At 58.6% G+C, this 16,316-nt stretch overlaps 1 protein-coding gene across 2 annotated transcripts in view; it reads right to left on the bottom strand.

Moving 5' to 3' along the window:
- Window positions 1-2,245: 2,245 nt before the first annotated feature.
- Window positions 2,246-16,316, bottom strand: part of PTPA (protein phosphatase 2 phosphatase activator) — a 33,405-nt gene continuing 19,334 nt past the window's right edge. Inside the window, exons 7-10 of one of the 2 annotated variants that reach the window (XM_036329398.1) lie at window positions 14,364-14,488; window positions 13,335-13,435; window positions 7,917-8,024; window positions 2,246-3,709 (exon numbers count right to left, since the gene is read on the bottom strand). In XM_036329398.1, coding sequence (XP_036185291.1) covers window positions 3,632-3,709; window positions 7,917-8,024; window positions 13,335-13,435; window positions 14,364-14,488 — 412 coding nt within the window. In that variant the 3' untranslated portion in view covers window positions 2,246-3,631. The remainder of the gene's footprint in view (window positions 3,710-7,916; window positions 8,025-13,334; window positions 13,436-14,363; window positions 14,489-16,316) is intronic. The other variant, XM_036329399.1, reaches the window with a different exon arrangement.

A 16,316-nucleotide genomic window follows, 5' to 3' on the forward strand; every position in this document is an offset into this window, starting at 1 on the left:
ACCCAAGGAGCAATGCAAAACTGCTTTTCTAAACACTAAGGCCATATTTTTTTTAACTTCCTACAACTTTCTTTATATACACTGTGGCTTTCTTTTACTGCCCCAAAGATATCAAACTTTTCACATGAACGTAGCAATAAAGAAGAGGACGCATCTGTAATACCTTAACCAATAAAGAAATTAAAGAAAAAAAAAGAGAGAGGCTGGGGAGGGAGGGAGGGAGGGAGGCGCGGGACCATCCCCTTCCTACAAGCTGTGCACATGGCTCCTCGAAGGCTCTGGATGGCAGGAGTCTCACCGTTCCCACCGGTGTCCCCCAAAGTCCTGGTGTGGCACGTGGGTAGTTGTCGTTGGCTTCCCCGCTGGTGTAAGTGGTGGCGCACCAAGCGCTGACCTTCGCCGCCTCCCACCCCAGCTGCTACCTGCGGGTTTTCCCCTTGAGAAAGGAGAGGCCTCTTCGCTCTCACCCCTCACCCCGTGGGCCCGGGGTGATCCAGGCCCCGAGAGCCAGGAAGGAGCACGGCTGGAGGTCCCCTTGTTCCTGGGCCTCTCTGGCCCAAATGGTGAGAAGCCCACGCTTCCCGGCCCAGCTCCAGGCCCACGCCCCTCCGAGGGTGAGGGCAGCAGCACAGGCCAAGCCGGCGTGGGCAGGAGGTGCCACTCCTCCCCCGGCCCCGCTCCCAGCTCCTCGGCAGGCTTCCCACCCTGAATGTCCTCGGTGTCCCGCTGGCCCTACTGTCCACACCTCCTCCTGCCCCTGCCCCACTCGGCCCGGGCACCCAGGGCTTGGCCAGTTTCTCTGAAGTAAACCCAGCACAATGCGCCACCCACCGAGGTGCCCGCACCGCGGACAGGCTGCCAGGCACCTGGTCAGGCCCCTCCCTCCAGCCTGCACACAGCTCTCCTGCTCCTGGGTGGCCCCGCACAGAACGCTGTGTGCAAACCGACTGAGCACCCCCGCTTCCGCGCGCCCCCACCCTCTCCCAGTCTGGTCCCTGCTCCTTTACAGCAAAACTCCTCCAGGGGAAGCAGGTGTCCACCAGAGCTCAGCTCTGCAGCCCGACTGCGCAGCCCTTTTTCCTGCTTCTGGACTTGGACGGGCCCTGTGCTTCCGGGAGCCACCCATGCCTGGTTCCCACTCCCTCCCATCCTCGCCCCCGCCCCTGGCTCCTCTTCAGGTCTCAGCTCTCATGTCCTCTGAGGTGCCTGTCCCGACCCCTGTGACCCTGTGACCCAGGGAACCCCCTCGCCGCCCTGTGGCCAGTCCTTCCTCCCGGCATCTGGCACAGGGCCCCGCTGCCGCATCCACACTAGAACAAGGGGGATGCAGGCAGCTGTTGTAGGAGGGAATCACCGCCTGTGCTCTAGGTATCACTCTGCCCATTTTTCAGATCAGGGTTTCCTCACTACCGAGCGTGGCCTGACTCCAGAGCTGGGCTCCAGGACGGCGGCTCCCCGGCTCGGCGAGACCTCGAAGCCAGGAGAAAAGACTCCAGCTCTTGTCTCCTGAGAAGCCTCGCTGGAGACAGAAGCCCAGGGCAGGCGTGTGGAAGAAGTCCTAGGAGTCTCAGGCACAGCAGCCAACCCCCACTCACCATGATGAGACACAGGGGTGCAGAGGGAGAGGGCACCCCTAAAAACTGCAGGGGCCCATTTCTAGCCAAGTCCGGCCCCAAGGCTCCCAGGCCAGATTGGGGCTGCTTCTCCAAGAGCCACAGTGAGCACTGGGCACTTATGTGCCAGGCCCGGGCTGAGGACTTCACATCCTTCCTTCATCCTGGCAGCTGCCCTGGGACTGTCCCTGTTTACAGATGAGGAAGCTGAGGCTCGGAGAGATTCAGTAATTTACCTGGGACCTTAGAGCTGGGGTGCAGACACTCAGGATTTGAACCCAGGTCTCTGCTCCCACGCCAGCGGGCACCCCCTCGCTGCCCAGGAAAGTCTCACCCCACACCCTGGTGAAACAGCTCGAGCCCTGGACTCCAGGGCCCAAGGGAAGGGGACTTGATGGGGGACACACAGTCCTGTGACAATAGAACATGTGACATGAAAGACACAGGTGGCTCTGGCTGCGGTGGCTCCGTTGGTTGAGTGTCATCCATGTACCGAAAGGTTGCCAGTTTGATTCCAAGTCAGGACACATGCCCAGGTTTGTGGGCTGGATCCGAGTTCTGGGGAGGCAGCAGATGGATGTCTCTCTCTCTCTCAAATCAATAAAAACATTTTTTTAAAAAAGACACAGATGACGGGTGCAAAACAGAGGCTTTAATCCGAACAGCAATGAAGGCGCCAAGGGGCTCAGGGGGCCTGTGGGGGCACAGGAAGGCTGGTCTGGACCTGGGAGGCGGACACTGATGGTGCCTCTCCTCGGGGAATTGTTTCTGTGGCTCCAGTGACTCCTGTCCCAGCCTCCGCCAGGCCACTGACCCGGATCCCAGGGTTAAACCCTGGATTGTGCTTCTCGTGTGCTCCCCGTTCCCAACGGGCATGTGGGCCGGGCCCAGACATGAGGAGTGGCGAATGCGGAAGGGCAGCCGGGCTTGGGCAGGGGCAGGTCTGCAAGAGTCAGTCCCAGGAGCAGCCCCAGGAAACCCCGGAATTGACATGCTGCTACCGGGACCCCCTCACCCTGTGGGTGGGCCTGCCCATCCTCAGAGCCAAAGCCTGGGCTTGGGGGCCATCGCTCCCTCATCCTGAGCAGGGCGTTCAGGGCGGGGGAGGAAAGGGAGCAGGCTTTCGCAGCCTCCTGCAGCCACGCACCCACCGTCCACGGGGCAGGGAAGCAAGGCCAAGGGCCCTGGAAAAGCAGCCGCGGCGAGGAGGGAACAGAAGTGGTGGTGAGAATGCACGGAGAGGAATCCGGGTTCTCCCCAACCACAGCTGGCCCAGAGCCCCTCCTCAGTCCCTGCCACCCCGCCCCGCCCCGTCCCCCAGAGAAAGCTGAGTGGAGGCCTCACCAGGAGCCCAGCCCCACTCAAAGGGCAGCTTCCAGAGGCTATTCTCGGGGAGGACAGGCTTGGCCATGGCAGAAAACTCAGCAAAGCCAAAGCCAGAGAACAGAAAAGCCAGGATGAGGCACTGAACACAGGTACTCAAAGGCCCAGGGCAGCCGTGAAGAAAAGGCCCAGGGTTACTGGCAAGAATAGCCAATGACTCTCCCTGCCCCACTCCAGCCAAGACTGCCACCAGCCTCGGCCTCCAGCCCTCAGAACACCCACCACCCAATGCGGCTTGGGAAACGGACCCACCTGTGGGAGGCAACTGCTCCAACCCCAAGAGAGCAACAAAATCAGCGAAATCCCTCCCTCCCTGGGGTCAGTGGCCCAGAACAGCCTGGATCTCAAAATAGGACTGGACAGAGGAGAGGCAGGCTAGGGGTGGGCACGGCCCAGGGACCAGCCACCTGGCGGAGTCAGGAAACTGGCCACACTTTGGTCACTTCTCCCAACTTGAGTATTTCAGCCTTATGCCCTGAGCCCTCCTCGACTCGCACCCACTACCCACCCCAACAGACAGCCTCTCACCAAACAGAAAGAACAGAGGGAGGGGGTGGGAGGGGACCATAGCTGGGGCGGGAGGCGCAGACACCGGAACTGCGAACTGCGGCTGCGGCTCTGGCTGCTCAGCCCTCCTAGCACAGTGAGACGGGGCGGATGGGCAGCAGGCTCCCGAACTTGAAGTGCTGGATCACGGGGAACTTCTCCAGGCACTGTGTGGAAGGAGGCAGAGAGCAGAGCGGTGAGGGCTGCACGGCTCAGGTCTCCAAGGGACCTGGACAACTCCAGAGGGTCAAGCCCGTCAGTCCCAAGGTGTCCATGGGGCTCAGGAGGTGGCCCAGCCTCAGAGCAGCCCTGTTCCTGACCACCCCTCCCACCCAAGACCCACCTACTCCAAGACTATCAGACCCACCAAATGAGAATGAGGTTGAGGTTGAGTGGGAGACTGGGGGGCAGGAGAGAGGGAGAGAGGGAGAGAGAGAGAAAGGGAGAGAGGGAGAGAGGGAGGGAGGGAGGGAGGGGGGGGGGGGAGAGAGAGAGAGAGAGAGAGAGAGAGAGAGAGAGAGAGAGAGAGAGAGAGAGAGAAGGCAGCCCAACTCCCAAAGCAAAAGCAGAGAAGAGAGGCAGCCAAGGGACATTGCTTGGCCTCAGGGGGGATTTGGCCCCAGAGGCAAAAAGAACCCTCCATCCAGCTCTTTAGGGGACCCCTTAGCCCAGGTCCCAGCCTGGGACAAAGGTGTGGGGACACTGGAACCCAAGCCTGAGAACAGTCCGAGGCCCATTTTTTCTAATTTTCAGTTCTTTGGGCTGAAAAAGGCATCTTGGCACTTCAGAGAGAGACAATAAGAACCAGCTGACAGCCCCCTCCAGGGCAACTCCCAGGAGCCTGTCGGGGTAGAGAACAAGGGCCTGGGCAAGGGGATGGATGGCCCTACTCCCCCACCCAGCCCACCAAGGCCTCGGCCCAGAGCGCTGCAGAGGAGAGGAGAGGAGAGGAGACGGAGAGAGTGAATGTACAAGCGCCCCCAGAAGCTGGCCTCGTCCGCAGGCAGACCCCAGGCCAGCACCCCTCTGCCTCTGGTGGACGGCAATGCTTCAGCACCACAGGGCCAGGAAGGGGGGGGGGGGCAGGGCCCCAGCCCCCAGCTCCCTGCACACAGGCCCTGGTCACAAGCCGGTTCTCACAGGCAGCGGCTCCAGGCATCTGAGGCTCTGCCTCCTCCACAGAAACAACCAGAATGTTGGGCACTTCCTGGCTGGGGTGGAACAAAATTTACGGCCTTAGAGGGGGTGAGCTCCATTCTGTGGCTGTGGTCGCAACTTCCAGCTGGTTTAGAGGGACAGAGGCCTGCCATGGCCGCCCAGTTCCCTCCTCTCAGCGGCTGCTGTGTGGGGGGGCGGGGGGGGGGGGGGTCCACAGCCCTGCAGGGAGGCCAGGAGGTGAGCAGGAAAAGGGAATCTTTTTGTGCAGTGGACGTGGAAGGACAGGCAACCAAGCTCAGTGCTGGAGCGTGACTCCAGGCTACATCCAGGCTCCAGGGCCCGGGGCAGAGAAAGTGGGGAGCAGCAGCTGGGGGTGGTCCCTGGGGGGAGGAGCAGCAGCAGATCTAGGCCAGAGGCAAAGTCAGCTGCCATTGTGCTTATGTCATGGAGGAAGTGGTGGGAGTTTGTAAAAGGGGGGAGCAGGGCCCTGGAATTTGAAAAAGGGTCAAAGGTCAACCTGCTTCTCCTTGCAAAGGCAGGCGGCTTGGGGAGGGGGTGGAGCAGAGTTCTCTGCTCTCTACCCTCAGGGCCCTGGACCAGCTTCCCCAGGCCCCAGGCCCCAGCAGAGGGAGGGGCTGCTCCAGGGTGACAGTGAAAGGGAACTCCAGGGCGGCCCAGCCACACCAGCCTGTCCCGGCCGGAGGCGCAGGCCTGCAGGCCCTTCTGGGCCCGGTGACTCTAGACCAGGGGTGGGCAAACTTTTTGACTCGAGGGCCACAATGGGTTCTTAAGCTGGACCGGAGGGCCGGGACAAAAGCATGGATGGAGTGTTTGTGTGAACTAATATAAATTCAAAGTAAACATCATTACATAAAAGGGTACGGTCTTTTTTTTTTTAGTTTTATACATTTCAAAAGGGCCGGATCTGAGGGCCATAGTTTGCCCACGGCTGCTCTAGAGGGAGAAGAGGCTCTCTGGGCCCTGGCCAGGCCCCTCTGAAGGAAGAGCCCGCACAGGAGGGACCGGCCCGCCACCCGAGGGCCCTGGGCTCTCCGATTCAGGAAGGCCGGGACAGGCAGTGTGCAGTGCAGGCAGCGCTTGCGAATCCTGAAGCCGCCCAGCGCGGGGCCTCTGACAGCGCTGGGCTTCCCTGCAGACTGAACTGGTCTGGAAAAGCAAGTCCTTCCCTTGGCTCTCCGGGCAGGGCGCCTGGGACCCCACAGACACCCAGGGACCAAAGACCAAGGTGCAAACCATCACAGAGACCCGGTGTTCCTCAGGCCGCTGAGTTCCCACAAAGAAGTCTGGCCGCCACCCTGTGCCTGGCAAGGCTGCAAGCTCGCACTGCGCCTGCGTGCACCCGTGCTGGGATTTCCCGTGTTTTCTGCTCATGCTCCCTCCATCTGGTCCTGAGCTGCAGGTAGTTTTGGTCCCTGTCCTCCTTGTGTTCAACATCCACAGAAATACTGACAACTGCCACACAGGACTGTCCGTCCTCACGACACTATCACCTTTGGATCTGAGTTTGCTCCTCCCTCACCCTCTGTCAACCAGAGTTCACTGGCCTCTGGAAGGGCAGGTGCAGAAGGGTGGCGGGTCTCCTGTCCTGCCCTTGAGGGCCCAGGTCAGGGTAAGTTTAGTGACTCAACTAAGAGCCTGCAGGACAGCATCTTAAGAACCCAAACAGGAAAGGCACCAGAGTCCTGCCTGTGATAGGCACGTCCCAGGAGTGGGGGTGGGGTGCGAGGGCCCTGCGCTCCTCCCATATGCTCCTCCCACAGGGCACACAGCCGCCTGCAGGGGTGAGGGCTCATCAGGGTGATAGAGCACCCCATCAGCACCCACTGAGAGACGGGGGGGGGGGGGGGGGGGGCCGTCAGAAACAACAGCACCCCCAGAGGGTGGTGCTCTCCAGGCAGAGTCCGAGCAGAGGGCCGGTGGCTGCCGGGAAGGGGCCTGTGGAGCCCCAGCTAACACTCCTCTCAGATTAGAGAGGTATGTGGGCTGGAACCTAAACACAGGATGTGAAGTCCAGAGGAAAAGGACAGGAGGGGGAGGGGCGGAAAGGAAAGAGAGGGCCAGACCGGTCAGTTCCAGTGCCATTAACCCCTTCAGGGCCATGCAGAGGGGGCCAGGCCAACTGAAAGCCTTTGTACTACCAACCCTAAACCCGCTGACCGCCCTGCCCGCTGCTGGGCTGAGTGCCGGGTGCAATGCCGTGACCCAGAGACAGAACCCGCTCCGCGGGAGGCAGCCGGAGGGCCAAGGGTCAGGAGGGGGCGCCACAGACAATACTTAGACCCCCGTCTAAGGCGAAAGGAGGGACTTTGGGGACCAACTGCTCTAGGTGAGGGACCTCACATCCAGGCCCTTCCCAGGCCAAAGCCAAGCAGCTCAGATTGCTCTGCCCGAGATGTGGCAGGAGCTGGTGGAAAGGACAGGGTGGAACAAAATGTCTCCTCCCTACTTGCGAGAGAAAAGCCACCTCCTTGGCTGGGAGAAGGGTGCCAAGAAGGACAAGGAAAGAAGGCAGGGGACACCCTCAGAAGCCCAGCAACTGCCCGCCCCCCCCCCCACCCCCGCAGTGGGGGAAGCTCTGGCAACTCTGACTGGGGGTGGGGGAGGACCACCTCAAGTGGTCATTAAAAATGCCAGCTCCGGCCCGGCCAGCGTGGCTCAGTGGTTGAGCGTTGACCTACGAACCAGGAGGTTACAGTTCAATTCCCGGGCAGGGCACATGCCCGGGTTGTGGGCTCGATCCCTGGGTGTGGGGCGTGCAGGAGGCAGCAGATCAATGATTCTCTCATCATCGATGTTTCTCCCTCTCCATTGCTCTCTGAAATCAATAAAAACATATTTTTTAAAAATGCCAGGTCCACCTCTCCAGAGACCAGATACCAGAGTGAGAGAAGCACCACGTGGAAGACGCCTCCAAAGGGTGACGCCCTTTTCCAAGCTTGTCTCCGTCTGTCCCATGGTGACAGCCACAAGGGCCCTGGCCTCTGACCAGTGGGAATGGAGATTTTCCCTCCAGCACACCCCAGGCAGCAGGGCCTGGGCCTCAGTCCAGGGCTTTTCTCAAAGCCCATCCCACAGATGGAGATTCTGAGGCCTCAAGTGTCAGAAGGGCTGGCCCAAAACTCAGAGCACAACAGTGGAGTGGGGGTGGGGGAACAGCAGCCCCAGGACCAAGGGCCCCAGCCAGCCCCCACTCACCTCGGCCTTATACATGCGGATGAGACCCTGGTTCACTTTGGACCAGGTGGGGACAGCACTGATGTTCCACAACTGGTTGGAGTGCTCGGCAAAGGGGCCCGTCTTCATCTGGAAAAGAGTCCACAGCTGGAAAGGTGGGCCGCCTGGGAGCCCATGCCCTGCTCCCCTATGGCAAGGTCAAGCACGCACACACAGATGCACAGATGCATGCACTCACACACACATGCACACGCACACATGGCCACCAGGCCACAGCAACTGCCTGTGGGGCACACACACATACAGGCACACTAACTGACAGAGACAGGGTCCCTCTTGGCCTGCAAGACCCACTGGGAAAACATAATCCCTAGTCAACCTCTTTCTTCCACAGCCACAAAAAGGGAGGAGCCTGATTCCCACCACCCACCAAACCCAGCAGCCTCAGAAAAATAAAATCTCCACCCAAACTCCCCAGGGCCTCAGGGTGCCTCTGACAGCATGGGGACCCACTCCCACTTAGATAAACAGCAGCAGCAGCCTGGACCCCCACTTCCCCAGCCCAGCCCCCCACACAGGGTGGGCTCTGCACTGGGCACCTGGCCTGCGCCTGCCACTGGCAGAGCTGGAAGAACCCAGGGAGGGGTGGGTTTGGAGGAGGGCCAAGCTGGGTAAGACCAAGCCCAGGCACCGACTGCAGAGGCGGAGTAAGGGCACCTGCTGCAGAGTCAGGAGGAAGGTCTGTTCAGAAAACCGGCCTGGCCTCGCCAGGAAGTATGAAAGGGAGGGCAACCACACCAGCAAGGGACAGGCAGGAGGCGCAGAACAGCTCCATTCCGGTCCCTCCTCTGGCCAAAAAGCTGGCCTCTGGGAAGGAAGAAACTGCATTAAGCAGCATGATCATGGAGTTCTCGGGGCATCGGACACCACAGCGCTGGAACTGGGAAGTGTGTGCTCGAGTGTGCCCCTCAGCACGAGGCCAGCACGTTGGCATTTAACAAGCAAGCAGTTCAGCACTGCACCCTCCTTGGCAGATAAGCAGCATGGATGCTGGGGGAACAGGGCTTCAGAAGAAAGAGTTTAAAAAGCAGAGGCTAAGCTGGCAAGGAAGTGTCGACTTGGACCCCGAGAGTGTGGAAGATTCCAGAAGAGGCTGTGCGTGGAGGTGGGGCTGAGGGAGAGCTATTCTGGGGAGGAAGGAGGGGTCCAAAGCTCTCTCTGCATATTGGGCATCACAGAATAAAGACCCAAGAGCACATCACCGCCCCAGCCCTGCCCTTGGCTGTGGCCTCTGCCAGGTGACCCCACAGGCCTTTCCACTTCCTTAGTAAGGGCAACTCTTACAAAACTGTCATCTCTCTCTCCTGACCCAAATCCCCCAAAAGCCTGTCACACCCCCCAAATTCAGTACAACAGGCTCCTTCCTCCAGCAGTGAGGCCGCAGCCCAAGGCATTAGACCAGTGGTTCTCAACCTTCCTAATGCCGCAACCCTTTAATACAGCTCCTCATGCTGTGGTGACCCCCAACCATAACGTTATTTTCGTTGCTACTTCATAACTGTAATTTTGCTACTGTTATGAATCGTCATGTAAATATCTGATATGCAGGATGTGCATTGTTACAAACTGAACATAATTAAAGCATAGTGATTAATCACAAAAACAATATGTAATTATATATGTGTTTTCTGATGGTCTTAGGCGACCCCTGTGAAAGGGTCGTTCAACCCCCAAAGGGGTCGCGACCCACAGGTTGAGAACCACTGCATTAGAGACAAAATCCACCCTGGTGCCCACAGGGCTTCTCCTGGGCCAGTCCCTTCACCCAGAATCTTCCCCCTCCTCTATCTGAGGGGGGTAGCCAGGAGCCCCAGCCTGCAGGAGCCTGGCCTTCAGGGATCTTGGTTCCAACTGTCCCACTCAAGCAGGCTCCACCCCAACCTTCACCCTCCCCTTGGCCCCGCCCCCTCCGCAGGCTCTCTGCCCTTGGGGACCGGGCTGGGCTCCAGGCCTCTCTTGCAAACTTCCAGGACCTGAGCTCAGGGATACAGGAGAGGGACCACTTTCACTCTGGTCAGGGTGCCATGAGCACACCGTCAGGAGGGCCCTGCTGCTACCCTGCGGTTTCGTCCCACAGCAGCTGCAGGGGCCTGCTCAGCAAGGGGCTCAGGCTCTGCCTCCTGGGCCAGCCTCACCCTAAGGGCATGGGCAAGGGCCCCCAGGTCTCTGGCCTGGCCTGCTGCAGAGCCAGGGGGGCCGAGCTCCAGAGCCCCCAGGAAAAAGCCAGAGCTGCCTCCCAAGGTCTCCCTAAGTCCTTCAAAAGGAGACTTGCAACTCTGGGAAAGGAAAACAGATGAGGGGGAAGGAATGGGGCAAGAAGACAAAAAAACCAGCTCCTTCTAGCCACAAAGGGAGAAGAGAGAGAGCGAGAACAAGCAAGCCGGCTGCAGGCCCGCAGTGACCCCAGGGGAATCGTGTGAGTCAGAGCAGCCATATTGAGCAGGAAATTACTCACAGACGCTGCGTTCCTGCCTCTCCACTCCCAGGAGAATCGGCCTTTTGTAAATGGTTCCTCTGTCAGTAACCGAGGGGGGATGGGGCGGGGTGGGGGAGGCTCTGCACAGCGCCTTCCTGTCAGCTCCTTCCCTTCCAGCTGAAATCTGATCCCTCCCTTCCCAAAACTCCAAATTTAGAAGCCAGATTGAAACTGAAATTCTTTCCTGCCTGCCCTGCTCTTAAAGGCGCCGGGCGGCATTTCCGAGGCCACAGCAGCTCTGCCAGGCGGGTCCCTCTTCTGGGATGCCCAGGGCTAGCAGGGCAGGAAGAGAGCAGCCGGAGGAGAGGCCCGGGTCCATCTACTTGTTTTGTTTCATCTCCAACCGCACCAGCCCCACCGAGGGATGCTGCCCCTTCCGGACAAAGCACACAGAGCCGCACACCGGCCTCCTGGTCCCCGCGTGCCAGTGTCAGGCCTCGGGCCCCCCTGTGTCAGGGTGTGCCAGGCCAGGTCACTCACTCGTCCTTCAGGGGCTACAAAATGCTGGTCTGAGGTGGCAGGGGTAGGGGTTGGGGTAGCGTAGATGCTGCCATCAGCAGCCAAGCCAGGTGGGTGAAATGGGCCCTCACTGGTCACCTCAGTCCTGGGCACACCAGGCGAGCATCCAATGTTTACTACCGCACCCGAGCACCCAGACCCAACGTGAAAACAGGCTGTGCAGAGAGGGTGTGGAATCCCCAGAAGTCCCCCTCCCAGTTCAGGCCCACCCCCCACCCCCCACCCCCCCCCCACCCCCCCCCCCCCCCCCCCGTTAAATGTTAAAACCACCTCCAAGCTTGACATGCCTTTAGCACCACCTAGTGGCCACTGTAGGATTTTTCTCCAGCAGAGGAACTGGGTCCTAAACTGAGTTTTTATACCAGCATAACCAACCAAACAAACAAAAACACGAAGTTTAACCTGGAGTCAATGCCCATATTCCCTGAAGCTCGGCCTCACCTTCTTCCTTGTTAGGTATTGACAGGGACCAAGGGATTGGCCCACCACCATGGGGAGCCAAAACAGTTGCGCCCAGTGGTCGCCAACCTCTCAGACCTCACAGACCACCAGTGGTCTGCGGACCACCAGCTGACGACCACTGCTCCAAACGTTTCCTTAAACCAGCGGTCGCCAACCTTTCGGACCGGTTGGCAACCACTGGTTTAGCTTCTTACCCCATGTGCGCCAAGCCAGCATAACACGTGCACCCCTTCCCCCCATCCTGCTCCTCCAGCTCCTCCTGGGGCCCCCCAGGCTCTGCCAACCCTTGCACTCCACTCTGGAGGGCGCAACACGTGACTGGCTCTCGCAGCAGTGAGCCAGGCTGCCCGCAGTCCTGCCGACCTTGGGCGGCTACACTGCTGAAGGCAGCAGATCTCTGAGAATGAAGTGGGGCCGCCCAGCCGTCAGTCCGGGTCCATTTGCTGACTTGGAAAAACGTGTCATTCCCCTCTGGCCTCTGGAGTTGGGCAGAAGCCTGAGCTGAATGCTGACCAGGAGGAGCCTGGAGCCCCAGCTGCTTACCAGGCTTCTCCCCCTCTTCAGGTCGCTCAGAATGGGCAGCCAAGTCAGCAGCCCCACAGGTAGGGGTCCACAGGTGTGCCAGGGACAGCCCCGGGGCCAGCAGGCCTGCATGTGAGTATCAGGAAAGAGCGCGGACACAGACCTTCTCCAGCCAGTGAGCCAGCCCCTGTGGAAGCGGGGCGAGGGCAGTACCGGCAGGAAATGGCAGGCCCTCCTGGCAGAGGTCCTGAGAGCAATGGGTTCCTGACTTTCATGTGCAGTCACCTGAAAAGTGTGTTTAATACAGACTTCTGGCTCTCGTCCTCCAAGACTCTGATTCTGAAAGCTGGGGTGGGGCCCAGGAATGTGCTTTTCTTAAAATCCTCGCCTGAGGCCGAAACCGGTTTGGCTCAGTGGATGGAGCGTCGACCTGTGGACTGAAGGGTCCCAGGTTCGATTCCGGTCAAGGGCATGTACCTGGGTTGCGGGCACATCCCCAGTGGGAGATGTGCAGGAGGCAGCTGATCGATGTTTCTCTCTTATCAATGTTTCTAACTCTCTCTCTCTCTCCCTTCCTCTCTGTAAAAAAATCAATAAAATATATTAAAAAAAAAATCCTCGCCTGAGAAGTGTTTTTTTTTCCATTCTCTTTTTGTTTTTTTGGGTTTTCTTAGAGTGGATGGGAGGGGGAGGAGAAGGGGGACAGAATGAGACACATTGATTGGTTGCCTCTCGCTGGGGATTGAACCTGCAATGAAGGTATGTGCTCTTGACTGGGAATCCAACTGGAGACCCCCTCGGTCCGAGGGCCAACGTTCTAACCATTGAGCAAACCAGCCAAGGCAAGGGATGTGCGTTTTAACAAGCTCCCAATGCGATCTTGAGGAAGCAGTCCAAGGCTGCACTGCGGGAGACCCAGGCCTGCTGGTTTTCACCCGTGGCCCTGCACCTGCCCGTCCTCCGGCCCTGACAGACGCGTCCCTTCAGAGGAATCTGTCCTGCCGTCCAGCTCCAGCATCTCTCCAACTCCTGCAATGGCTTCATCCCACAGCCACTCACACGGAGCTCTACAGACCCTTGGGCCCCGCCTGCAAGATGCCGACACCCCTCCCCCCTTCAAACCTGCTGCTCAGTCCCTGAGTCTGCTAGTGAGCGCGTCTTAGTCTCTCGTCTCACGCAGAAACCCCAGGCGGCTGACTTAGGGGGGGAGATCCTGGACGGTCAGAAGCTGACAACTTTTCAGAGAGGCCTAGTGAGGCTTCCTTTCCAATGACCAGCCTTCCGGGGCCAGCCCTGCCATCTTTGAGCAGCGGTTCTGGCTCCTCTGTCCAAAGCCACCATCTCTGTTTATTTCAGCCCGGAGGCTGCCGTGGGCTTCTCCCTCCCCCGCTCCCCCTCACCTCGGTGATGAACAGGATACACTCCAGGAACATGTAGTCCTTGTGGTTCTCATTCACGGCCTTCTCATCGACAAAGTGCCTGGGCTCCAGATACGGGTGATCTGGGAACAGCAAAGAGCCCCGGGGTTCAGAACCAGGTGCTCATGCCACCTTGGCCCACACGGTCCACACCCACCCCAGGGCCACAGTCCTGCCTGTGTGCCCTGGACACTGGACCTCACAGGAGCAGTAAATGGCCTGGTGCGTGTGTATGTCCAGTGGAACAAGCTGCGGCTCTGCTGCCCTCTAACCGTGTGACTCAGTTCTCCCCTCTGTGCGACGGGGACAAGAACAGCACCTCCCTGTAGGGCTGCGTGCCGCCTGACAATCACAGAAAGTGCTCGGCGGTGCCTGCGCAGGGTCCGCTAACGGTCCCCAGGCTCCGAGCGGCCTGGGGCGATAACCCACCTGAGCACTCAGACAGGGCCTGGCACAGAGCAGTGCCCAACACATGGCCATTTACTGACGGTCACAGGCAGTTCAACCTACGCCGAGACAGAGTTATCACTGCACACTCACCCACTTCTGCTGGCCCGGGGAAAGCGGGGGTCCACCAGAGCAGGCCCACAGCAAGCGGCCCACTGCCCAGCACCTGGTGGCAGCTCCCTGATGGGCCCCTTGCAGGTGGCTCAATGACGACAGCGGATGACATTGGTCACTGAGTCAAAGAGCCCCTGATTTTCAACATAAAACCCCACAGCTGCTGCCAGGAGTGGGGTGCATTTCACACCAGTCCACTATGCGCCAGGCAAGGGCCGCTGCTCCGGCCCGTGTCACATCCATTATCTCGGCGGAACTCTGCCTCCGCCTCTGCAGCCTGCCACGCCGGCGTGCAGCAGGTCGGCAGCGATAGCCAGTCTAATGTGTGCTTTACCAGGGGTCACTCTCTGGGCAGGAGAGAAGGCGGGAGGGACGGAGGAGGGACGGAGGAGGGACACAGAGTGCGCTCTGGCGGGGAGGTGTGTGGAGGGGTGCCTGGCCCCTCAGTACCTATCAGCTGTGAGCTGCCCCAGATGAAGGGCAGAAACTGGAAGTCATCCAGGCCCCACACTCCCTGGCTGCCGGCTGGCTCCATCCTGTATGTTTTCTGGAGTTTCCGCATCACCTCAAGGTACCTGCACAGGAGGGTGGGGAAGAGACGGGAGGCAGAAAAGTAAAAGGACAGTCTCAACTCTTCTGCCTCTGGGAACTCAAGGAGGCAGAGATAACCACCTAAGAGTACAACTGGTCTCTATTTCAGTGAAGTCATGCACAAGTTATCATCAGCTGATACTCCCAAAATAATGCAGCTTTACTGTCTTCTCCCAACGCAACCTTCCTTTGGCCCATGAAAGGGGCAAAACACCTCCTAAAAAAAGGGAGTCAGCACCACCCACTCCCGATACTGTGAAGGCCCCGGCAGGAGCCTCAGCTTCTCTAACCTCGGCGGCCACCGCTGTCAGGGGCTGCGCCCAAACCTCCTTGGAGCGCCTGCATCCCGGCATTGCTGCAGCAGGGCCCAGAATGGACACTGTCAACGCTCTAATGACGGAAACACACCTGCGCTCCCGGGCGGTGGTCTGCGTGGTGAGGGCACAGGTCAGAGCCTGATGCCCGGGCTCACCTGGCTGTGTGACCGCAGGGAAAGACCTGGCTTCTCTGTCTGTGTCCTCACCTATACAGTGGGTTGACAGTTGCCACGTCCTAGGGCAGTGATGGCGAACCTTTTGAGCTCAGCGTGTCAGCACTTTGAAAAACCCTAACTTAACTCTGGAGCCGTGTCACATATAGAAATTTTTTGATTATTTGCAACCATAGTAAAACAAAGACTTATATTTTTGATATTTATTTTATATATTTAAATGCCATTTAATAAAGAAAAATCAACCAAAAAAATGAGTTCGCGTGTCACCTCTGACACGCGTGTCATAGGTTCGCCATCACTGTCCTAAGGTTACTGTGAGAATTAGTCATGTGCTGCTGAACGACTGGGACACGTTCTGAGAAATGTGCCATTAAGCGATTCCGTCACTGGGCAACCATCACAGAGTACACTAAGACGAACCCTATCACTCAGCCTGCCATCACAGAGTACATCAGACAAACCACGTCACTCAGCCTGCATCACAGATACACGCAGACAAACCACGTCACTCAGCCTGCCATCACAGATACACGTAGACAAACCACGTCACTCAGCCTGCCATCACAGATACACGCAGACAAACCACGTCACTCAGCCTGCATCACAGATACACGCAGACAAACCACGTCACTCAGCCTGCATCACAGATACACGCAGACAAACCACGTCACTCAGCCTGCATCACAGATACACCCAGACAAACCACGTCACTCAGCCTGCATCACAGATACACGTAGACAAACCACGTCACTCAGCCTGCCATCACAGATACACTAGACGAACCGTATCACTCAGCCTGCCATCACAGAGTACACCAGACAAACCACGTCACTCAGCCTGCCATCACAGATTACACCAGACAAACCACGTCACTCAGCCTGCCATCACAGAGTACACCAGACAAACCACGTCACTCAGCCTGCCATCACAGAGTACACCAGACAAACCACGTCACTCAGCCTGCCATCACAGAGTACACCAGACAAACCACGTCACTCAGCCTGCCATCATAGAAACACGCAGACAAACCACGTCACTCAGCCTGCCATCATAGATACACGCAGACAAACCACGTCACTCAGCCTGCCATCACAGATACACGCAGACAAACCACGTCACTCAGCCTGCATCACAGATACACGCAGACAAACCACGTCACTCAGCCTGCCATCACAGATACACGCAGACAAACCACGTCACTCAGCCTGCATCACAGATACACGTAGACAAACCACGTCACTCAGCCTGCCATCACAGATACACGCAGACAAACCACGTCACTCAGCCTGCATCACAGATACACGTAGACAAACCCCCTC

This window comes from Myotis myotis, unplaced genomic scaffold (genome assembly GCF_014108235.1).
Source record: "Myotis myotis isolate mMyoMyo1 unplaced genomic scaffold, mMyoMyo1.p scaffold_m19_p_12, whole genome shotgun sequence".
Taxonomy (NCBI): Eukaryota; Metazoa; Chordata; class Mammalia; order Chiroptera; family Vespertilionidae; genus Myotis; species Myotis myotis.